This window comes from Myzus persicae, unplaced genomic scaffold (assembly GCF_001856785.1).
Source record: "Myzus persicae strain clone G006 unplaced genomic scaffold, MPER_G0061.0, whole genome shotgun sequence".
NCBI classification, from domain to species: domain Eukaryota; kingdom Metazoa; phylum Arthropoda; class Insecta; order Hemiptera; family Aphididae; genus Myzus; species Myzus persicae.
The window spans coordinates 515,960-534,835 of record NW_019104366.1 but is presented as its reverse complement, the minus strand read 5'-3'; the positions used below and the strand labels follow the sequence as shown (position 1 = coordinate 534,835).

General features: G+C 25.7%; 2 protein-coding genes across 2 annotated transcripts; one reads left to right on the top strand and one right to left on the bottom strand.

Annotated features, from left to right (window-relative positions):
* The first annotated feature begins 1,793 nt into the window (after positions 1-1,793).
* On the top strand, positions 1,794-6,004 carry LOC111041558 (protein phosphatase 1L). The gene is made up of 4 exons (XM_022325861.1): positions 1,794-2,303; positions 4,191-4,620; positions 5,080-5,210; positions 5,308-6,004. Exons 1-4 carry the CDS (start codon positions 1,848-1,850, stop codon positions 5,710-5,712), a joined length of 1,422 nt encoding a protein of 473 aa, XP_022181553.1. The 5' UTR covers positions 1,794-1,847; the 3' UTR covers positions 5,713-6,004.
* A 5,448-nt stretch (positions 6,005-11,452) lies between these two features.
* Positions 11,453-15,572, bottom strand: LOC111041550 (zinc finger protein 717). Its single transcript, XM_022325848.1, has 4 exons — positions 15,251-15,572; positions 13,600-14,297; positions 13,284-13,530; positions 11,453-12,093 (listed from the first exon to the last, which is right to left on the bottom strand). The coding sequence occupies exons 2-4, from the start codon at positions 14,211-14,213 to the stop codon at positions 11,491-11,493; spliced, it is 1,464 nt and encodes a 487-aa protein (XP_022181540.1). The 5' UTR covers positions 14,214-14,297; positions 15,251-15,572; the 3' UTR covers positions 11,453-11,490.
* Positions 15,573-18,876: the final 3,304 nt, after the last annotated feature.

Below are 18,876 nucleotides of genomic sequence, written 5' to 3'. Positions count from 1 at the left end.
CATATCAATGAAATGAAATCTAGGCGAGAAAATAATATCTTAATTCGTTCTTGTTACTGTTAATATTAAATTGTTATTTCAACAAATTATACACATTTCATGACAGTCATTCATAATCTACTTGGAATTGTTTTTATCTTAAGTGCCAATTGGCCACTGTATGAAAAATAAAAACAAAGGACATTAAAATTATAACTATTATAAACACATTCTAACATTAATACATTTATGTAGGAAGAATGTAATACATTTTTCACAAATCACAATAGTCAACGACATTAATTACCAAGTATACAACAAATGTGTAAAAGCCCTCGATAAAATATATTCTCCATCCAAATTTGCTTTTATTTTATTCTTTGTTGTCATCAATGAAATAAGTATAGAAATGTAGAAATACATAATATTTACTAAAAAGGAACCTTAGTTTGATTAAACATATTTATTATTTTATTTACTCATTGTTTTATGTTATTAATATCTATGATGTATTGCAATAAATAAATAAAGGTCAATCAGAGAAAATCGGATGTTTGTAAATGTTTATCACATGTACTCAGTGGCGTCATTTGGGGGAGAGGGGAGCAGGGTGTGCAATGGCACCACTGACTTAAAAAATGTTAACAATTGGCCAGGCATTAATACTCCAAATACACCATCATAATTAACTTATACATTATGATTTCAGTTATAAGTAATATAAATAAAATTTATATGTTTTTCAAATTTTTATATATTTTTGGTTTATCCGGTTTATTGATTATACCTTATTTGCTTTTTTTTTTCAAATAACAGTAAAATGGCTTTAGCTGGTTGCTTTTGTCGCTTATAAGCTTTTAATTCTTTAAATTACTAGCTATTTAAAAGTTATGTTAGTCATTATGAGTTTCAATTAGAATTATAAACGGGAAGGAAAGAATATTTACATAGGTTACCTACATTTATATAAATTAATAGATTTTTTTTTATGGCCTGGTGAAATGTCAAAATTGGACTATCTAAAAGTTTGCACTCCCAGAAAAAAAACTAAAATGACGCCCCTGCATGTACTTAGCTACTAATATTATGTCATTATTTAATATACGTCTACATTATTCGTTTATTTGAAACTATAAAAACTTGAAAATTTCATAAAAGTAGTCAATTTACTGTGAAAGAAAATGTTGAAATATTTAGTTTAAAATATTCCTTAAGATTATCCTTTCAAGTATTTAGACCATTACCATTTGTATACAAATGATTCACTAATTCACTTTTATATTATAAAAAACAAAATTTGTTTTAACAGTCATAACATTTTATTAAAAACAATAGGTATTCAAATGTTCATAAAATAACAAATTTGGTGATAACTATGGCTAGGAAGTAATAAACGTTACAATCAATAAAATGTGAATATAAATATTATAAATAAAAACAATCTAAAATAAGAGAAATAAACAAAAAAAAATTAACCAATTGTATAAAATTATATCAAATATATATTTTTTAAATTTAAATTAGCTGGTATTAATAGTAGGGGAAAAAAATAACTCAATGTGACATGTGCCGTAAAACATAGTATCATCAAAAAGTTATGTTGTAGACTAAAAGTTATAGTAAATTGGCGCTTTGTTTCTTTGCACAAATCTTTAAAAAAAAGTGTTATAGTTGAGTATAAAATATATAAATAAGTGTAGAAAAGCTATAACAACTTTGGAAGTTTTAATAAGTTATAACTTGTATAATACATTGTAAGTAATATTGTTTTACATTCCTATAAAAGTAATTTCTGATTGAAAATATTTTTCCAGGATTTTTGAAATAACATAATTTATTCATGGTCAAAAATTATCTTGTAAGTTGTAATGGATGATAGTGTTGAAGACAAAATAATATACCAAGTTTATTTGACACACATGAAGTTACTATCATCAAAACTGACATCAGCTAAGAACAAAGTTAATTCTTTTTACAACATGTGGAAATATATGCAATTTTATTTTACCAAACCAGAAGTAATATTTTTTTTGGCATTAATACTCTGTTTATTGTTTTTCTCTGGTAATTTATTTCAAAGCACAAATGGATTTTTAAAAAAAATAAATCGAAGTCTGTCATTCATTGGTTTTAATGATTTTCAACAATTAATTGTTGATGAAAAAGATGCTCTTAGTAGGAATTGGAAATTTGATGGTAAAAATGTTGCTCTTTATGCTATCAAAGGTCGAAGGTCACAAATGGAAGATAGATATGTTATTAAAACTAATATTATGAACACTGGTATATCATTATTTGCTATTTTTGATGGACATGGCGGTGAAGTAAGTAATAACAATATAATTTTACATTACCTTGTTCTAAAAAAAAATTATGTTACTTACAAGAAATTCCTTACGTTTATTAAGCTATTATTATTAATTTTAATTACAATCAATTTAAAGTAACATTTTAATGTGTCTGTTATTTATATATATCATTCCCATAAAATTTATAAATTAAGTTTATTATAACAAAAATACAATGTCATTCACTGAATTTACATTCCTTATTAAATACAAGGAATATAAGAGCTATAAATATAATAAACTGAATCATCTTCTAGATTGCACTAATTATTTAAATTTAAGGTGTAGCCATATGTGTTAAATATTTGTACTGGCATATTATAAATAAATTAGACGATTTTTATCTGTTTTGAAAGTAATTTTTATTACCTAAAACAATTTTTATTTTGTAATTAATATACATTTAAAGCTAAGTATAAGAAGTATTAGAATTTCAACTTTATTATTTATTTGGTTTCAAAGTTTTACAATCATTAAATTTATATTTATATTATATATAACAGTTTAAAGAGGAAGAAATGCATTAAGATAAAAAAATCTGAATTTAAGAATTTATAAAAATATTATAAAATATAATTTAATATATAAAAAGTGTACCTTTTAATGGTCACTTATTCTTTATACACATTTTCGTGCGGGATATAACATTTTCAGTGTATATTTTTTTACTCAACTTAATTCATTTATAATTTTTTAAGTGCGTTAAAATGTTTTTCATACAAAACTGTATTTTAGGGTTTAAATCAAAAATATATATTTAGTGGAACCTTGATTAACTGTGCTAATTCTTCCAAAAATTTAAAAATAAGTAATAATAATAAAATTAATATTGTGTAGACTGTAAGTCATATTATAAATAGTTTAATTAGGGACAGGTGAACATTTTATATTACACATAAATTATTGACAAACATATTAAAAGGACGTTATGAGTATTTTAAGATGTTCAAACAATTTACAATTTAAAGACAAAATCATAACTTGCTTTAAAATTAAATTAAAATAAAAAGCCCAAGAGTTACCCCACATAATAATCTCACCTTTAATTTTTATAAGAAGTCAATTCACTCTACATTTTAAGCAAACGAAAATAAACGTGGTCTGTTGAGCGTAAAATTTGCTGTTACTCATTTGTAAGACGGAGATAACACACACGGGTATAATGTCCTCTTAATGACATTTTTACACATTTTTGACAATAACAATATAACCATGTATATCTAAGGTATGTGCATACATAGTTTCGATTAATCGTACTTTTCATTTATCCTTGTGACCCCCTCCTCACCGTTAGTCTGGATGATCAAGGTTCCACTGTATATCATAGTTATCCTTATCTGTATAAGTTATAATGGCTGTGCAGGGTGAATAATCACTGAGCCTAAATATATCACCAAATTACCCTAAATATAGATGTCATTACAAATTTCTCAAATTTCGTATTCACTTAATATTTTTATATTTTTCACAGCTGTTGATTACATGTTTATCTATATTTATAAGTCAATCAGAACTTGTTATATTCAATCAGTAGGCATGAACAGTATGCTAAGGTCAATTGTGTCAATAAGGGTAGTTATAACAATACTTGATTGCATGGTGTGAATATTTTCTAAGCCTTTGGCTGACAGTTCAGGCTTACTATTTCAACAAAAGAAGTTCTGATTATTCATACATTTAGATTAACATGTAATTAACAGCTATACAAAGTTTTAGAAAGGTATATTATCTTGGAAAATTTGCAATGATGTCTATAATTAAAGCTGGAGATTATTTACCCTGCGTGACTGATAGAAGGTTAATAATAGTTCATGTAGAATGAATAGAATTCTTGTAAAATGACCATTTAAAAAATATTTTCAGTTTGCTGCAGAATATGCAACTACACATTTAATGAAGAATCTTACAAATAAAATTATTGAAGTAAAAAAATTGCTCGATGAAAAAACTGATACAACTGAAGAACTGAAAATATTTAATTCAAATACACCTGATAATTTAACTCCAAAAATGAAAACAAAACTTGCTAAAGTTGAAGAACATACACCTACAAAAATGAAACCAACAAGTTCTGCAGATGATAGCGTTATTAATCACAATAAACTTAAACAAGATCCTCTAAATTTAAAAAAAGACATAACTACATTGAAAAATATTGATGATGAGTTGATAAATCCTTCTTCATATTTACAAAAAGATGGAAATATTAATTTTTCAAAAATATTGATTGATGAAGTTTTAGCTGCTGACAAACTATTAATTGAAGCAGCAAAATTAACTTATGATATTGCCGGTAATATTTTGTTTTAATTATATTTGTATAATCTTAAAATTTCTATAAACTGGTAGGTACCTTAGTGTCTTAAAAAAACTTTATTCATAAGCTTTTGAACCCATGTAAATCTAAACAAGTTACACATTTTTGCACTACTTTAATAAAGTTATCTATTAAATTTGAGAACATACAATATTTAAAAAAACCTTTTTTTTATTTTTATTACAAAAAAAATATACTTGCATTCAAACTATCCTTTCTTTCAATTTTTTTAAAAAATGGTTTATAAACTACTGGTCACTTCATAAAAATTAAGTCAATTCTATAATATTTCTAACGTTTTTATTACCATACGGTATGGGTTAGGCTAGGTAACAATGTGAATGTCCCATTTTTGTTATAAATGTAACACATATAAATATTTTCACTAATAATAGTTTTAATATTATATTTAATATTAAAAACAATCTATTTTAGGTAGCACAGCACTCATTGTTTTAGTTGAAGGCACTACATTATTTGTTGCAAATGTTGGAGATTCAAGAGGTGTTATGTGCGATAAGAAAGGGAATGCTATACCATTATCATTTGATCATAAACCTCAACAGGTAATTATTTTTATAATTCATACATTTATTTAAATTGAAATAATATGATGTGTGTGAGATGAAAAAAAAAAATATTTATTCATTTTGCGTTCATTAGATGCGAGAAAAGAAACGTATTGCTGAAGCTGGAGGTTTCATATCATTTAATGGTGTTTGGAGGGTTGCTGGTGTATTAGCTACTTCTAGAGCACTTGGAGACTATCCATTAAAAGAGAAACAATTTGTTATTGCCAATCCAGACGTTTTGACATTTGATTTATCGCATCATGATCCACAGTTTATAATACTAGCATCAGATGGCTTATGGGATACATTTACAAACGAAGAAGCTATCGAGTGTATTAAAAAACATATAGATGATTCATTTTACGGAGCCCAATACTTAACCATTCAATCATTTAATAGAGGATCTCTAGACAACATTACTGTACTAGTCATTAAATTTCCACCTATATGGAGTAAAGAATCACAAGTAGTTGATCATGGTGGTAGTAAATATTAATTGTTAAACATTATAGGCATATTTAACACAATAGGAACATTTTGTAATTTTTTTTACCTCTAAAGCTAATACTTAACCTGTATTAAAATTAAGTACCCAGTACCCACCTATTTTAGTGACATTTATTTAAAAGTTAATCTTTGGTTTTTTCAATATAATCGTTATGTTTGTGGTTATGTTCACTGTTTTTTTTTTATAATTTAATAAATAAATGTTGTATTTCAATGAATAACGATGGAAAATTATTAGTTCTAAGGCTTTAGAGCACAATAAAATACGTTTCTGACCTGAATGTGTATTAAAAGCTAAATCGATTTATTAATGACAGATATTTGAGAACATAATTTTAATTAAATAGTTTACAAGGTTATAAATTAGTAATTTAGTAACAAAATGATAATTATGTATGAAAAAAAAATAAGAAGTGTCACACAATTGCCAGAATTGGTAACCTTGCAAAAACGATAGAAAATACTTCCTAATCTAAAATATTATTACTAAAGTCCGGATTTTTATGTTTTTACATGTCATTATTGAGCTTATGCTGTCTTATGAGAGTTAAAAAATGTGGATGATTCGTTCAACAGAGTTCAAACAAATTTTTTTTTACATATTTGATAAGAAAATATAAATCCGAAATTTAGTACAATAATTGAATTTTTTTATTATATTAGTTAGTACCTATAATGCAATTGACTTGTATAGTGTATACTGTAGGTCTGTACAGAACTCAGGTATTTGAGTTATATTTTCAGTTTATTAATGTTTGTGACAATCTATAAAAAAAAACTACTCTTGATACTCTTGAATGATGTACAGTATAAAATTGAATAAACATTTCAAATTGTTCTAGTCAACACATACCTGATGAGTTTTCAAAAAATACGTATTGAATTAAAGGATATGTACAGGAAATAGACATTCCACAAATATGATAAGATTTAAATCATAATTCTAGTCAGTTGACTTGTTATGTTGTGTGCATGAAGTATCAAAAATGCTTGATTGTCCACCTGTCAATAGTTTTGGGTTTATTATCACCAAACTCTTTTAAAAACTAGCATCAAGATATACATTTCTTAGATATATATCTATTTCATCCTCGGTTTCTTGGAATAGGTAAAAAATAAGTTAGATCGAAAATCTATACTAATAAACATTGACTATACATAATATATTAAAAACACTTGCCATTTATTTATTATTAACATTATTAACTAACAATATTTAACATGATAACAGTTAAGAATGTATAAATAATTATAACTAGTCAAATTTAACATTTCATACTGATTGGACGGAATATGAATTTACAGTCACAATTTGAAAATCACATAATACAGGTTTAGTATTTCATAAAAACATAATTAATGATTTAAATTTAAATTTAAAAAAAACAAAATAATTAAAAGTATTTAATATTAATAAACAGTAAAATAATACCATAATATGTTACATTTTCATTAACAAAAAAAAATAATTGTTACACTTGAGATTTTTTTTCATTATCACAAAATGCAATACTCAACAGTTTATTTGTCTATCTTAAAACCCAATTAGGTTGTATGCTTAATGATAAATACATCTTTCAAATTAGTATACATAATTTAAAAACGTTTTATCCAATTATGAAAATTGAAATTTTTGTAATCAGAATTGTTCACAATAATGACAATATTAAAATAAAGACTAATTATTTTAGATATCAAAAACCCTGTATTCCGCTATTTAGACTAAAAAATAATGGCATTTAATACAATAAAATAACATAAGATATGGGATGAAAATAAAATGGTGCAACAATAAAGAACAATAAATTAATATAAAACCAATAACTCTATAACTTCTTGTCTAAATAAGAAAATGGACATTTTCGTAAATATATTTACAAAAATTGTAATAACAATCAGAATTGTTCACAATAACTCAATATTAACAAAAGGTGGGTGCTTAATACTATATATATTGATTCTTTGCAAAAAACAAAACACAGTATATATTTCAAATAAATAACTATAAATCAATTAAGGTAAAATTCATAAAGAGTAGGTAAGGGTATAAATAATTGTGTACATAGGAAATATTATGCTTTATTATTATAGATAAAATAAAGATATTATTAAAATATTATAAGTAAAAATGTGTATTTACAATGCGACTTATGAAACATAGTATCTTTGAGTTCAATCACAATATTGTTATATGCAAAATAATAAAAGAAGTCACAACATTGAATTGTGAAACTATGAAAGTCTAGTTACGCAGATTTAGAGGCACCAGCAACTATATTTATTTTTTTAATAATATTATTTTTGATACAAAATACAAATTCTTTTAAGTTTTTTTTTTGTTTATGTACAAGATTTTGTGGTACATTTTATACTAATAGATTATTTTGCACCCATATCTAAAACTATGTAATTGTGGTACTGTTATTTAAATGAAATTGCTAACTTCATTTAAACCATAGCATGGCTTTGAATTTATATATACGAATTTAAAATAAAATAAATATCATGTAATTTTAGTTAATTTTATTGCTTTACTTTTTGTTCAAAAACTATGTTCAAAGAGTTACAAATATTATTTTATGATTTATTCAAGTTTAATAATGGTGAGATTATGTATATTGATTAAAAAATGTAAAAATATTGTACAATAAACAGGGCCGTCCCAAACAAAATAATAAGGGGAGGGGGGATGCATTAATGTGCCAACTAAAAAAAAATTTCTCGTATCATATCTCCTACTTACATGCATTGTAAACTGTAGACATATTTTACACCATATTTCAAAATACTAAATATTTCAGTATGTTCTCTATTTTAATATTTTTTTACATATTTTTTCATCACATTTTGACTAGTATATTAGATAAAATATTTTCAATAACAAAATTTATAACACTGTTGCCTATTGATTATAGTATTATGGAATGATCGGAATGAATAATGACTCAAATTACAAAATAACCAAATATTCAATAAAAATATTAATTAAATAGAAAATACTGTCAACACTGACTATATATTATAAATGAAATAATTTTAGAATCTTATCACTTAGTCGATGTCTAGGTGAGACGAGTCAACATAAAATGTTCAAATTACTTCTGTAAATAGAAATTACAGTCGTCAGTGCATAAAAGTTTCTCATCAGTTACCATAATGGTATTATTAAAAATAATTCAATGATTATATGAATGTATAGGCAAATGTGTGTACTGTTATAATGTTATATAATACGTACATTGACTCTTAAATATTATTATAGTTTTTGTGTTGGACATATTTGTACTTGGTAGTACTTACAAAATTATTTAAAAACTGTAAAAAAAAATTATAATTTTCCGAGTGCCAACTCAAATACTTTAAGTATCAAAGTGCCAATTGACATATACATAGTCTACGTTTGGGGGGGGGGGACACATCCAAACCGCCCTTTGTAACGGCCCTGACAATAAATTTAGAAACACAAGTCATTAATTAAATATTAAAGAAAAATTTCACAAAGAGATTTTTTAAATAGGGGCACCATTGGTCTCAATTCAGGCCTTCAGTTGTGGTAGGATATTTATTACTTTAGTACTTATCTGACATACAGTGGATCATTGGATGCATTGAAAAATTTTGTGTTAAAAAATACCCACATCCTTATCAACATGCATTGTTGTAATGTACTATAATAGTTTGTACATAATAATGATAATATTAACGACATGAGTATGTATTGAAAATGAGAATTGTAAATCATAGTGAGTAGCAGCATAAATAACAGCATCTACAGCACAGGATGAAATCCGTAAATAAAAAGGTCTCTGTTATAGATTTGATCATAACAGAATTAATTTCTTCAATTCCGTGAAATTCAATATCAGATGTGAACTAAACGAATAACAATTAGTATGTCACGAGCAACTGGTAATTGGCCCAAACAACTCTCTAAACTAATCTTATAATTTAAGATGTACAATACATTTTTCAATTGTTAGTATTTTGAACCTTACATCCTGCAAGTAATTTTAATTGAAAAATTAACGATATAATATCACAAAAAAATATAGAACTAAACATTGGCAAATCATTTTATAGAACAGAACAAGTATCCCCAATTGAAATGTTGGTTTTTCTTAAGGAAGTTCAAGTTTATTTTAATTAATTACATGCAGCCAGTCAAGTGGTATATTTTACTATTACAGCACTAAACTTAATAATATATATCCAACTAAAAATGAATTATCTCCCTTTTCCATAGATATCTGGAATGTATACTTATGAATAATACAGATTTTTCTGAAACGATCAAATTATTGAAATTTGTAAGAAGTCAGTGGCGTTGTGTTGGTAAAAAAATAGTACCTATGCCCAATAGCTGAGGTGAATAAATTAGTATTTTAATGCTATCATCTTTTTTCTTGTTTTTACCTTCTTATAACTTGTGGTCTTACTGATACAAAAGATAATGAATGAATTATGGGTACTTTGAATTTTAAATAATAAAACGGTACAGCAATTTAAAAATTATAATAAGTTTAATAATTTATATTAGAGTTAGAGGATGTGTAGGTAGAAAATGTTGTTGGCTAACAACAAAATGTAAAATAAATTAATAAATGTTTAAATTTTGTATAGTGTATACCACAATCTATAACCAATGACCTAACTAGAAGCCATTACAAAATAAATATTTATTCCAATTCGTTTTTCAGATTAATTCAAACAATTTCATCAATACAAAAATCAGTACACAGTAATATTACGAATAATAGGGTATATTATTTGACTGTTTTTCTCAAAGTATATTTTAATTTGTTTTCCTAAAAACGTATTATGTAAATACCGTTTTAGTAATTTTATTTTTAGAATACAGTTAGTGTATTGCCTCTTTGGACGGAAATTCTTCAACTTTGTAAAATAAAATAATTATTGTTTTGTACTTGCAGTTAATTATTTAGTTAACTTATTATTTAATCTTTACATACCAATAAATTTGAATATTTTCAGTAAATATATTCTACCGTTATAGTATTTTAACAAAATGAATAAATAATGTATTCATTATTAAAAAGGGGTAAATAAATTTTTTTATGTTCTTATGTACCCAAAAATAAAATACTCAAATACAAACACATTCATAAAATCAAAATATTTTATTTGTATTAGCAATTACTTGGTTAATATTTTTAATACTTAATTTAAACAAATAAAATAAAATTCAAAAAATTGTGCTTGGGGGGAAATTAAATAAATATAATTGTTTTAAAATAATTAACTCCATTAAATTAAGAAACTATAAACAATAGGTTTTTTTTATCTTGAACCATTTTAATATCTCAATACATTGTTATATTTTATTTGGTTTGATTTAATAGGTATGTAAATAATACTGTATTAAATTGTTAATCAAATATAAGTAGATACCATTCAATTTTTAAGTTGGGTCAAGACTATCAGTCGTATATATATAATACAGAATTAAAATTTGTTTTAGTTTGTATAACAAATAGGCAGGTAAATTAAAATTGAATTTACAGAATTGTATTTTTACTCTTATGGCATAAAATTATTGTTTTTAAATACTAAGTCGGCAAAACCAATCAAACAAAAATATTATGAATGTTATACGTATTTAATATTGCTGCATATTTTTAGAAGTATTTTATTTTAAATCATCAATTGTCACACTGATTAGATTCATTATTTATTAAAGTACTAAAACTACATTACATTATAGATGATATGAATACATTTTCTTTGGAAATAAAATAATATGTAAAAATTATTGATGGGTTTTACTTAATAAATGAGAATTAAATTCATAAACATTACCACACTGTTCTCCACAAATATTGCATTTCCATGGGTTTGTTTCAGAATGACACCCCTTGTGCAGAAAGTAAAGAGTTTGGTCTGGAAATGTAATACCGCAAAAGGAACATTGTAATGATTTTTGAAATGCTATATACCTCCAAATTCCAGGATCTGTGTTATGAGGCTGAGATAATTCAGGGGTATTCATATTTATGTTACGTTTAAATTCATCACGCAACAATGATTTTAGAGGTGATACTTTAATTAATGATGATAAACTTGATGTTGGCTGAAAACGTCCAGACTCAGTTTCTCCATTTTGGGCATTATTTGAACTATTTTTTCTTAAATGTTCATCTCCTTGTTCTTGTTTTATTGGAATGAGAGAAACAGATGGTGTGATTGTACTTACTTCACCTTCTTGTCGATTATTTCCTGCTAATGTTGGTAATGTAGACATGTTAGAGTTTGAATCTGTTGACTGTGGAGAATTGGGACATTCATTATCTTGTGAAGCATCATCGTTATTTAAATTTTGAATAGGTTCTGTTTTCATATTATTGTCATTAACCTAAAAACAACAAAATAAAAGTTAAAATACAATCCTAACAATTAACAGAATTAAAAAATGTATAAACTAAGAAATAAAAATAAATATGTGCATCCAATAATGCAGTATCTATTTATCACCTATTATTTTGAGTTGTATAAATTGTTTACAAGAAACAAAATAATATCATATAAAAAAAAAACAGGTAAGTGGGTATTATACTCTGCTGTATAGTATGTTACAAGTGGTGTACTGAATTGGATGGTCTTGTAGTTCTAAAAATTCACCAAATATGTACTAAAATACACAAAATATGCTTAAAAATACGCATGTGAACAATATCTGTCAATAAATAAAATGAATGACCGGAAAATAAATCTAATCGGCAATCCTCGAGATGTGTTTCTAGGAAAAACATACGCTTAGAAACAGTCAATAACCATATTAATATGATCAAAATTTTAAATAATTTTAAATTTAAACATTATTTTGGCTGTACATTAAATATTTAGATGAAATAAAATGTTGACAGTAAAAATATTGATAAAATTATAAATTATTTAAAATATGCATCTAAAGGTATAGAATGGAAGTAATATGCCCTAAAACCAAAAAAATAAACATACAATTATATGCAAAATAAAATCTAAAATCTAGCTTGGTTCAACATGAAACGCATTTGTTTCCTACTGTGCTATTATTGTGATTCTACAAAACAAATAGGTATGCAAATGCTACAAGTCCTCTGTTCTATACATTAGTAACCAGCAACTGCAAGAATTAATACTTTATCATAAAAGCAAAGATTAGCATGGTCATAATAATACTTGGTAAATGTAAATTGTAAAATGTTTAATTAACTAATGATCTAAGATGGTTATGTAATTTAGAATTATTTATGAATTATTTCATACAAGTTATTGCTTTGACATTGTATTAAATGTGTTTTTATTAGATATCAATGATATCATATAGTATATAACCCAACTTGTAAATATTCTAATATTTTTAGTTAGTTAATTCTTTAAATTTGAGTATTTAGTATTTTAGTTAATGTAAAAAAGCAAAATAAATTCCAAGTAAAATAATAAAATTAATATTATAAGGCAAATTAGGTAAATTCATAACTATTTTATCTAGTTGTATCATATATTTGAATTTTATAGCCAAAATGTTTATTAATTAGTGACATAATTATCTGTTATACATACTTGGGAAGAGGAAAAAGATGAGCACTCTGTAGGATTGGGTTCTGTCATTGATATTTCAACATGGGGTGTAAGAAAATGCATTGGTGGTGTTGCATTACTTTCTGAACGACTTCCTCCAATTGAATCACCACTGTCACTACAAGCTCCACTAGTACTCACATTTCCACTATTATATTCAATGGGTATGTGGTTTGTTAAAGTAGAATTTATCACATTAACTCCCGGGTTATCTAGGTCAATTCCATGTCTGTAAATACAAAAATATTAGAAAAATGACAAGTATATTTCTATAATCAGATTTAGTAAATATTTTCACCGGTTAAAAAAATGGACTCTTAAACTTTTCATTGAACTAGCTCTAAAATTACATAATGGGCATGATTTAACCATATCATGTTGACCAACATGTTCATTTTGGAAATGTGCTCTCATTGCAATTTGACGTTGAAATCCTCTATTGCAAATTGGACAATGAAATGGTAATGATTTTGTATGTGTTGTAAAATGTTCAGCTAAATGATCTTTTCTAAAAAAACGCTTTTGACAAATCTTACATTCATAAGGTTTAACTCCTGTTTGTCTCATTTTATGTCTTCTCATATTAGCGCCATTTGAAAATTTCATGTTGCATATATCACATTCAAACAATTTACGATTTGTTTGTGGATCATTCTCATTGTTACTTTCTGTTCCTTGACATAATGCCAAGTGTGATATTAGACTCGTTTCATTTAATGTTTCATAGTTATCACATCTATCACATCGATGAACAGAAGTTCCACAATCTGAGACTGTGTCATAATTAGAATTTGATTGATCGTTTTCAATGTCCCCATTCTCTTCAAAATTATTATTTGAATTATCGTTATTGTTTCCAGATGATACATCAAATTCCTTTTTCACAGGTGTATATGAAACTACTTCAGACATGGTATGTAAGGGATCTTTGTCTTAACGATTGAATTGCAAATAGACCAATTACGTCTACCATAAGTATTAATGTTTTATTTGGTTCTAAAACAAAACAAATTATAATCAGTAATACAAAATTAAATTCAATACTACAAAACTCTTAACTTTTAGTCATTTAAGTCACTGTTTCACTTTATTTATGTCCCTACCTATTTATTATTCACCAGAATACCAGATACATGCTGTATGGGAAGCTGACTGAAATAATATTATTTTTTAAAGAAAACTTATTCTTTGCAAAACAAAAGTTGAAAGGAGGACAATTAATACGAGGACAGAACATTTGACAACAATATTAATGTATGAAAATAAAAGGCATAAGAAAACATATTCTATGATAAACAAATTCTTAAAAGTTAATAACAATTCAACTCTAAGGCACTACTGTAAAAATAATTTTTTTTTAATTTTATTAAAAACATTTACAGTCCAAGCATATCAAACACTAATCTGTAGACCTGTATACAATATCTAGTTCTTATATATTATGTGATATTATCATAATGAAATCACGAAACAATTTAGTAAAAGGAAAATTTTTTTTTTCATTATTTAAAACTAAATAATATCATAAATGTTTTATTCAAAAATAATATTAAATATTTTACCAATCTTAAATAAAGTAAGAATACCTAGATAAAATTAAATGTATTACTTATTATGAATAAAATTGTTAATAATATATACCTACATATCATATCATACAAATATTTATGTGTATTATTATGTATAGCTTTTTATATATATAATATTTTATAATATATGATAAGTTTATTAAAATTAATTTCACAACACTTGTTAGAAGACTTGAATTCAAAAAATAAAATAAAATTTGAATATAGAAAATGATTACATTAAGGTCATGTTAACTATGCAAGTTAGGTAAGAGTTATGTAGGTTAGTGTACTGATTATATTGGGCAAGAATGTAATATCAGAATACTTGTAAATACCTAGAAACTAGGTCAATTTTATGTAAAATAAAACAGGACATACCAAATAATCACATAGAGTATCCAGATCACAATAAAAAGGAGTGAATAAAAACTATAACATTTATATTTTAAATTACAGAAGTAATGATTGTACAACAAATATATAAATTAAGCAAAAACAAAAAAAAAAATGGAATGAGAACGCACATTCTAATGCGTCCAGTGATGGTTATACAGAAACAGAATAAAAACTATTGACTTATAACGCATAATGAATTTAATACAAACTATTTGTAAACAAAAGTAATTGCCTACATTTATTTTATGACATTAAAATTGAAAAAAAAAAATAATAATGGTAAAAAAATAATTATATTCACTTTTTGTATACCTAAAAACTAATTACTGATAAATGATAATCAAAATACTAGCAAGGTGCATCTATCAGGTGTTTTTTTGTAGGCCGATGCTAAGTCTACCACTAGATTGCAGTAGATATTTTTTATGATTTAAAACAAATTGATGATAAGGAAAAAAGTCAGTAATAAATATTATATTTTATTATTTTAGAAATAGGTAAATATATAATCATGATAATGCAAATTAAATAAATGAAACTTTTCTAGTTTACTGGGTAGTCTGGAAACCCTATTTTTTACAATTTTATTTGTGTGACTTATGTACTAGGTATACTGAAAACATTGGTGCAGTGAGAATTTGGCACTAGGACTTAGTTTTGAAGTTATAGCTAGTTAAAGTTAATAGCATTTTTGTTTATATAAGATACACACATACGCGATTATCCATACCCAGTTGAATAATTGTTGCTTAGTGGAGGTATTATTTATAACAATACAACCTTATTACACGGATATCGCACCTAGTTTTGGACAATTTTTTTTGTATTTTTTCAAACTGTTTATTAAGTTTACCTAATCGAGAGTATTTAATCCAAGTATGACAAGCAACTACTTCCTACGCCTACCGGCTCCAGTTACCGAACTCGAGATCTTATGGACCTCATACCCCCTCAACCCCACCCCAATGGGCCTTAAAATAGCTAGCCTAGTGATGAGAGACCTCTTCGTGGTACCGGAGGGGGGAGTGGTTAGGTGAGTGTAGACCGGGGGTATCCAACCCGCGACCCTCACTTCAATTTAAAAACTAATGATTAATTGTACCTATAATATACTCTATTAATATTAATAATATTACGAGAAAAAATGTATTTTAAGAATATAAAACTTCAAAATATTAAACATCAATTAATTTCCCGTGTCATTTATCAACAAATAAACAGCGGGTAAGTGGATGTCGCTCTGCTGTACATTAGGTGTCTAAGAGGTCGCTGTAATAGAGATAGTATTAAATTTGAATTCAATGATATCAAATAATTGTATACAAAAAACGATTCTGAACGGAGACGGTAGGTCAGTTTAGGATATTTTATATTGTTATTAGTTTATTACGATTTATTTTGATTAATATGGTAGACGGTAAGTTGAATTAATACCAGTTCTTTAATTATCAGTGATGCTGGAAAAATATTATATATACCTATGTAAAATTGGGCTGTTTGGGAGTCGAATTACAACAAAATGATATGTTAGGTATTTGTTGTGTTAATATACAATTTTGTCCAAATTTGAACTTGAAATATCTGTAAAAAATAACTGTATTCATATATTTTTTGAATTTCTTAGTTGCGGAAAAAACTGCTTAAGTAAGACCTTGTTTTAAATTTTTAATCCTTAGCTATAAAAATTGAAAAATTTATAATTTTTTAACTACAAAATCATTTTCAATTTTCAATTTGATATATTATATTGTCAAAATTTGAACTTCAAATGCTTATAAAAAAAAACATGGATATGTATTTTTAATAGTTTTCAACTGCTATTGTAACAAGTTATCAAGAGTCTTGTATTAAATTTTCATGCTTTTGGACCCAACCATTAAAATTTTATTGACATTTATAGAAAAAAAATTAAAATTGAAAATGTCCGTCAACAGCTTAAAACAAAACAAAATATTATCAAGTATATAACTTGATGAAATAACAATTGGTCCACATTTCAAGTGTCTACAGTAGGTAATTCGTTTTTGAATTACAACAAAATAAGAAAATCACTTCATGTTGTAAAAATTTCAACTTCAAACGCTCATATTATTGTGGATTTACCGTCAACTTTTCTTTAAATTTCCATTAACAACAATTTACAAGGAACCTTGTATTACATTTTCAAGTTTTTTGACAGATTGAACGTTTTTTATTGACTTGAGTTTAAGAAAAAAACAAATAATAATCGAAAATTGTATGGTGTATAAAAAAAGCTTACACAAATATTCAGTGAAAATTTCATGTATCTAAGGTCATTTTTGTTGGACTTTTACGACTATTACACTAAACGTCAAAATCGATTTTTTCGAAAACTGGTTTTGAGTAAAAATTCCTGTTTTTCCTTAATTTTTTGTTTTTCCTGTAGCTTTTGAAAACTATAAGGCACATTAAATGTTGACCTACCGAATGCACCAACTAAATTCACTTTCCTACCAGAAAAGTTTCTGTTGAAGAAAAACGAAGCATTTTTACTGCATGAAACCGTGTCGACGGACACAAAAAAAATAAAATAAGATAATTAAATAAATATAAAAACACACATCATTATAAAATCAATACATTCATCACTTTGCTTAGAATCTAAAATAAAATACCTATATAGAATTATTGCTAAGCATGTGTAATCTAGTACACTAGTACAGACATATTCAGTTATGCTCGCTTAATGGTTATTAGTAATATTTTTTAAATAATAACTGTCTTTGAACTGAATATTAAATTATTGCCAAGTCAAGTTAAGGTAAATAAATGTATGTCTTCCCCTGTGTTGGCCTAATACAATCCCAAGAATAGGGAGAAATAAGTTTCTTTGATTTTAATTTTAATTAATGAATTTGAAAACCTTTTTCCAAGATTTTCGTAAGAATAGTCAACTCTTTGCTATTTTCACAACACCATTTTCGGTTGATATTACTGCTGTGGAAACTAAACTTCAAATGGAATGCATTAAGTCACAATTAAATATGCAACTCAGAGAAAAATGTAATCAGTCATCTTTATTAGATATGTATAAATTATATCTACCCAAAAAAACATATTCAGTCCTCCTGGCCATGCCTTATTCCTGTCCCTGCTTTTGGGCAGTACCTTCATTTGCGAACAATTGTTTTCAAAAATGAAAAACACAGTAAGAAACAGTCCATTATATCAGAAATAAGTATATTTTTTCGTGTAATTATAATTAAATATTAATAATTGTAAAATAATTTCTGGTTATTATTCGGAATTTTAAAATTATAAAAAAAAATGTATTATGGAATATAATTTAATCATAAAATCTGAATGTATTATCATATAAAAGTATGTGGCCCATAAGGACACAACAACTTCTATACATATGATGTGGCCCTGTCTTCATAAAAGGTTGGACACCCCTGGTGTAGACCTAAGTTAACATAACAGGCTATTTATCTGGGTAGGACATTATTGCGAATAGTCCTTATTGGCCATAACTTATTGAATAACAATTGGGGACGTTATTACTTGCTAAGTGCTAATTTTCATGCAATGTTTCCGCATCAATTTGTTACCGATTTCAAAATAGTATAATATTATAAACATTTTTA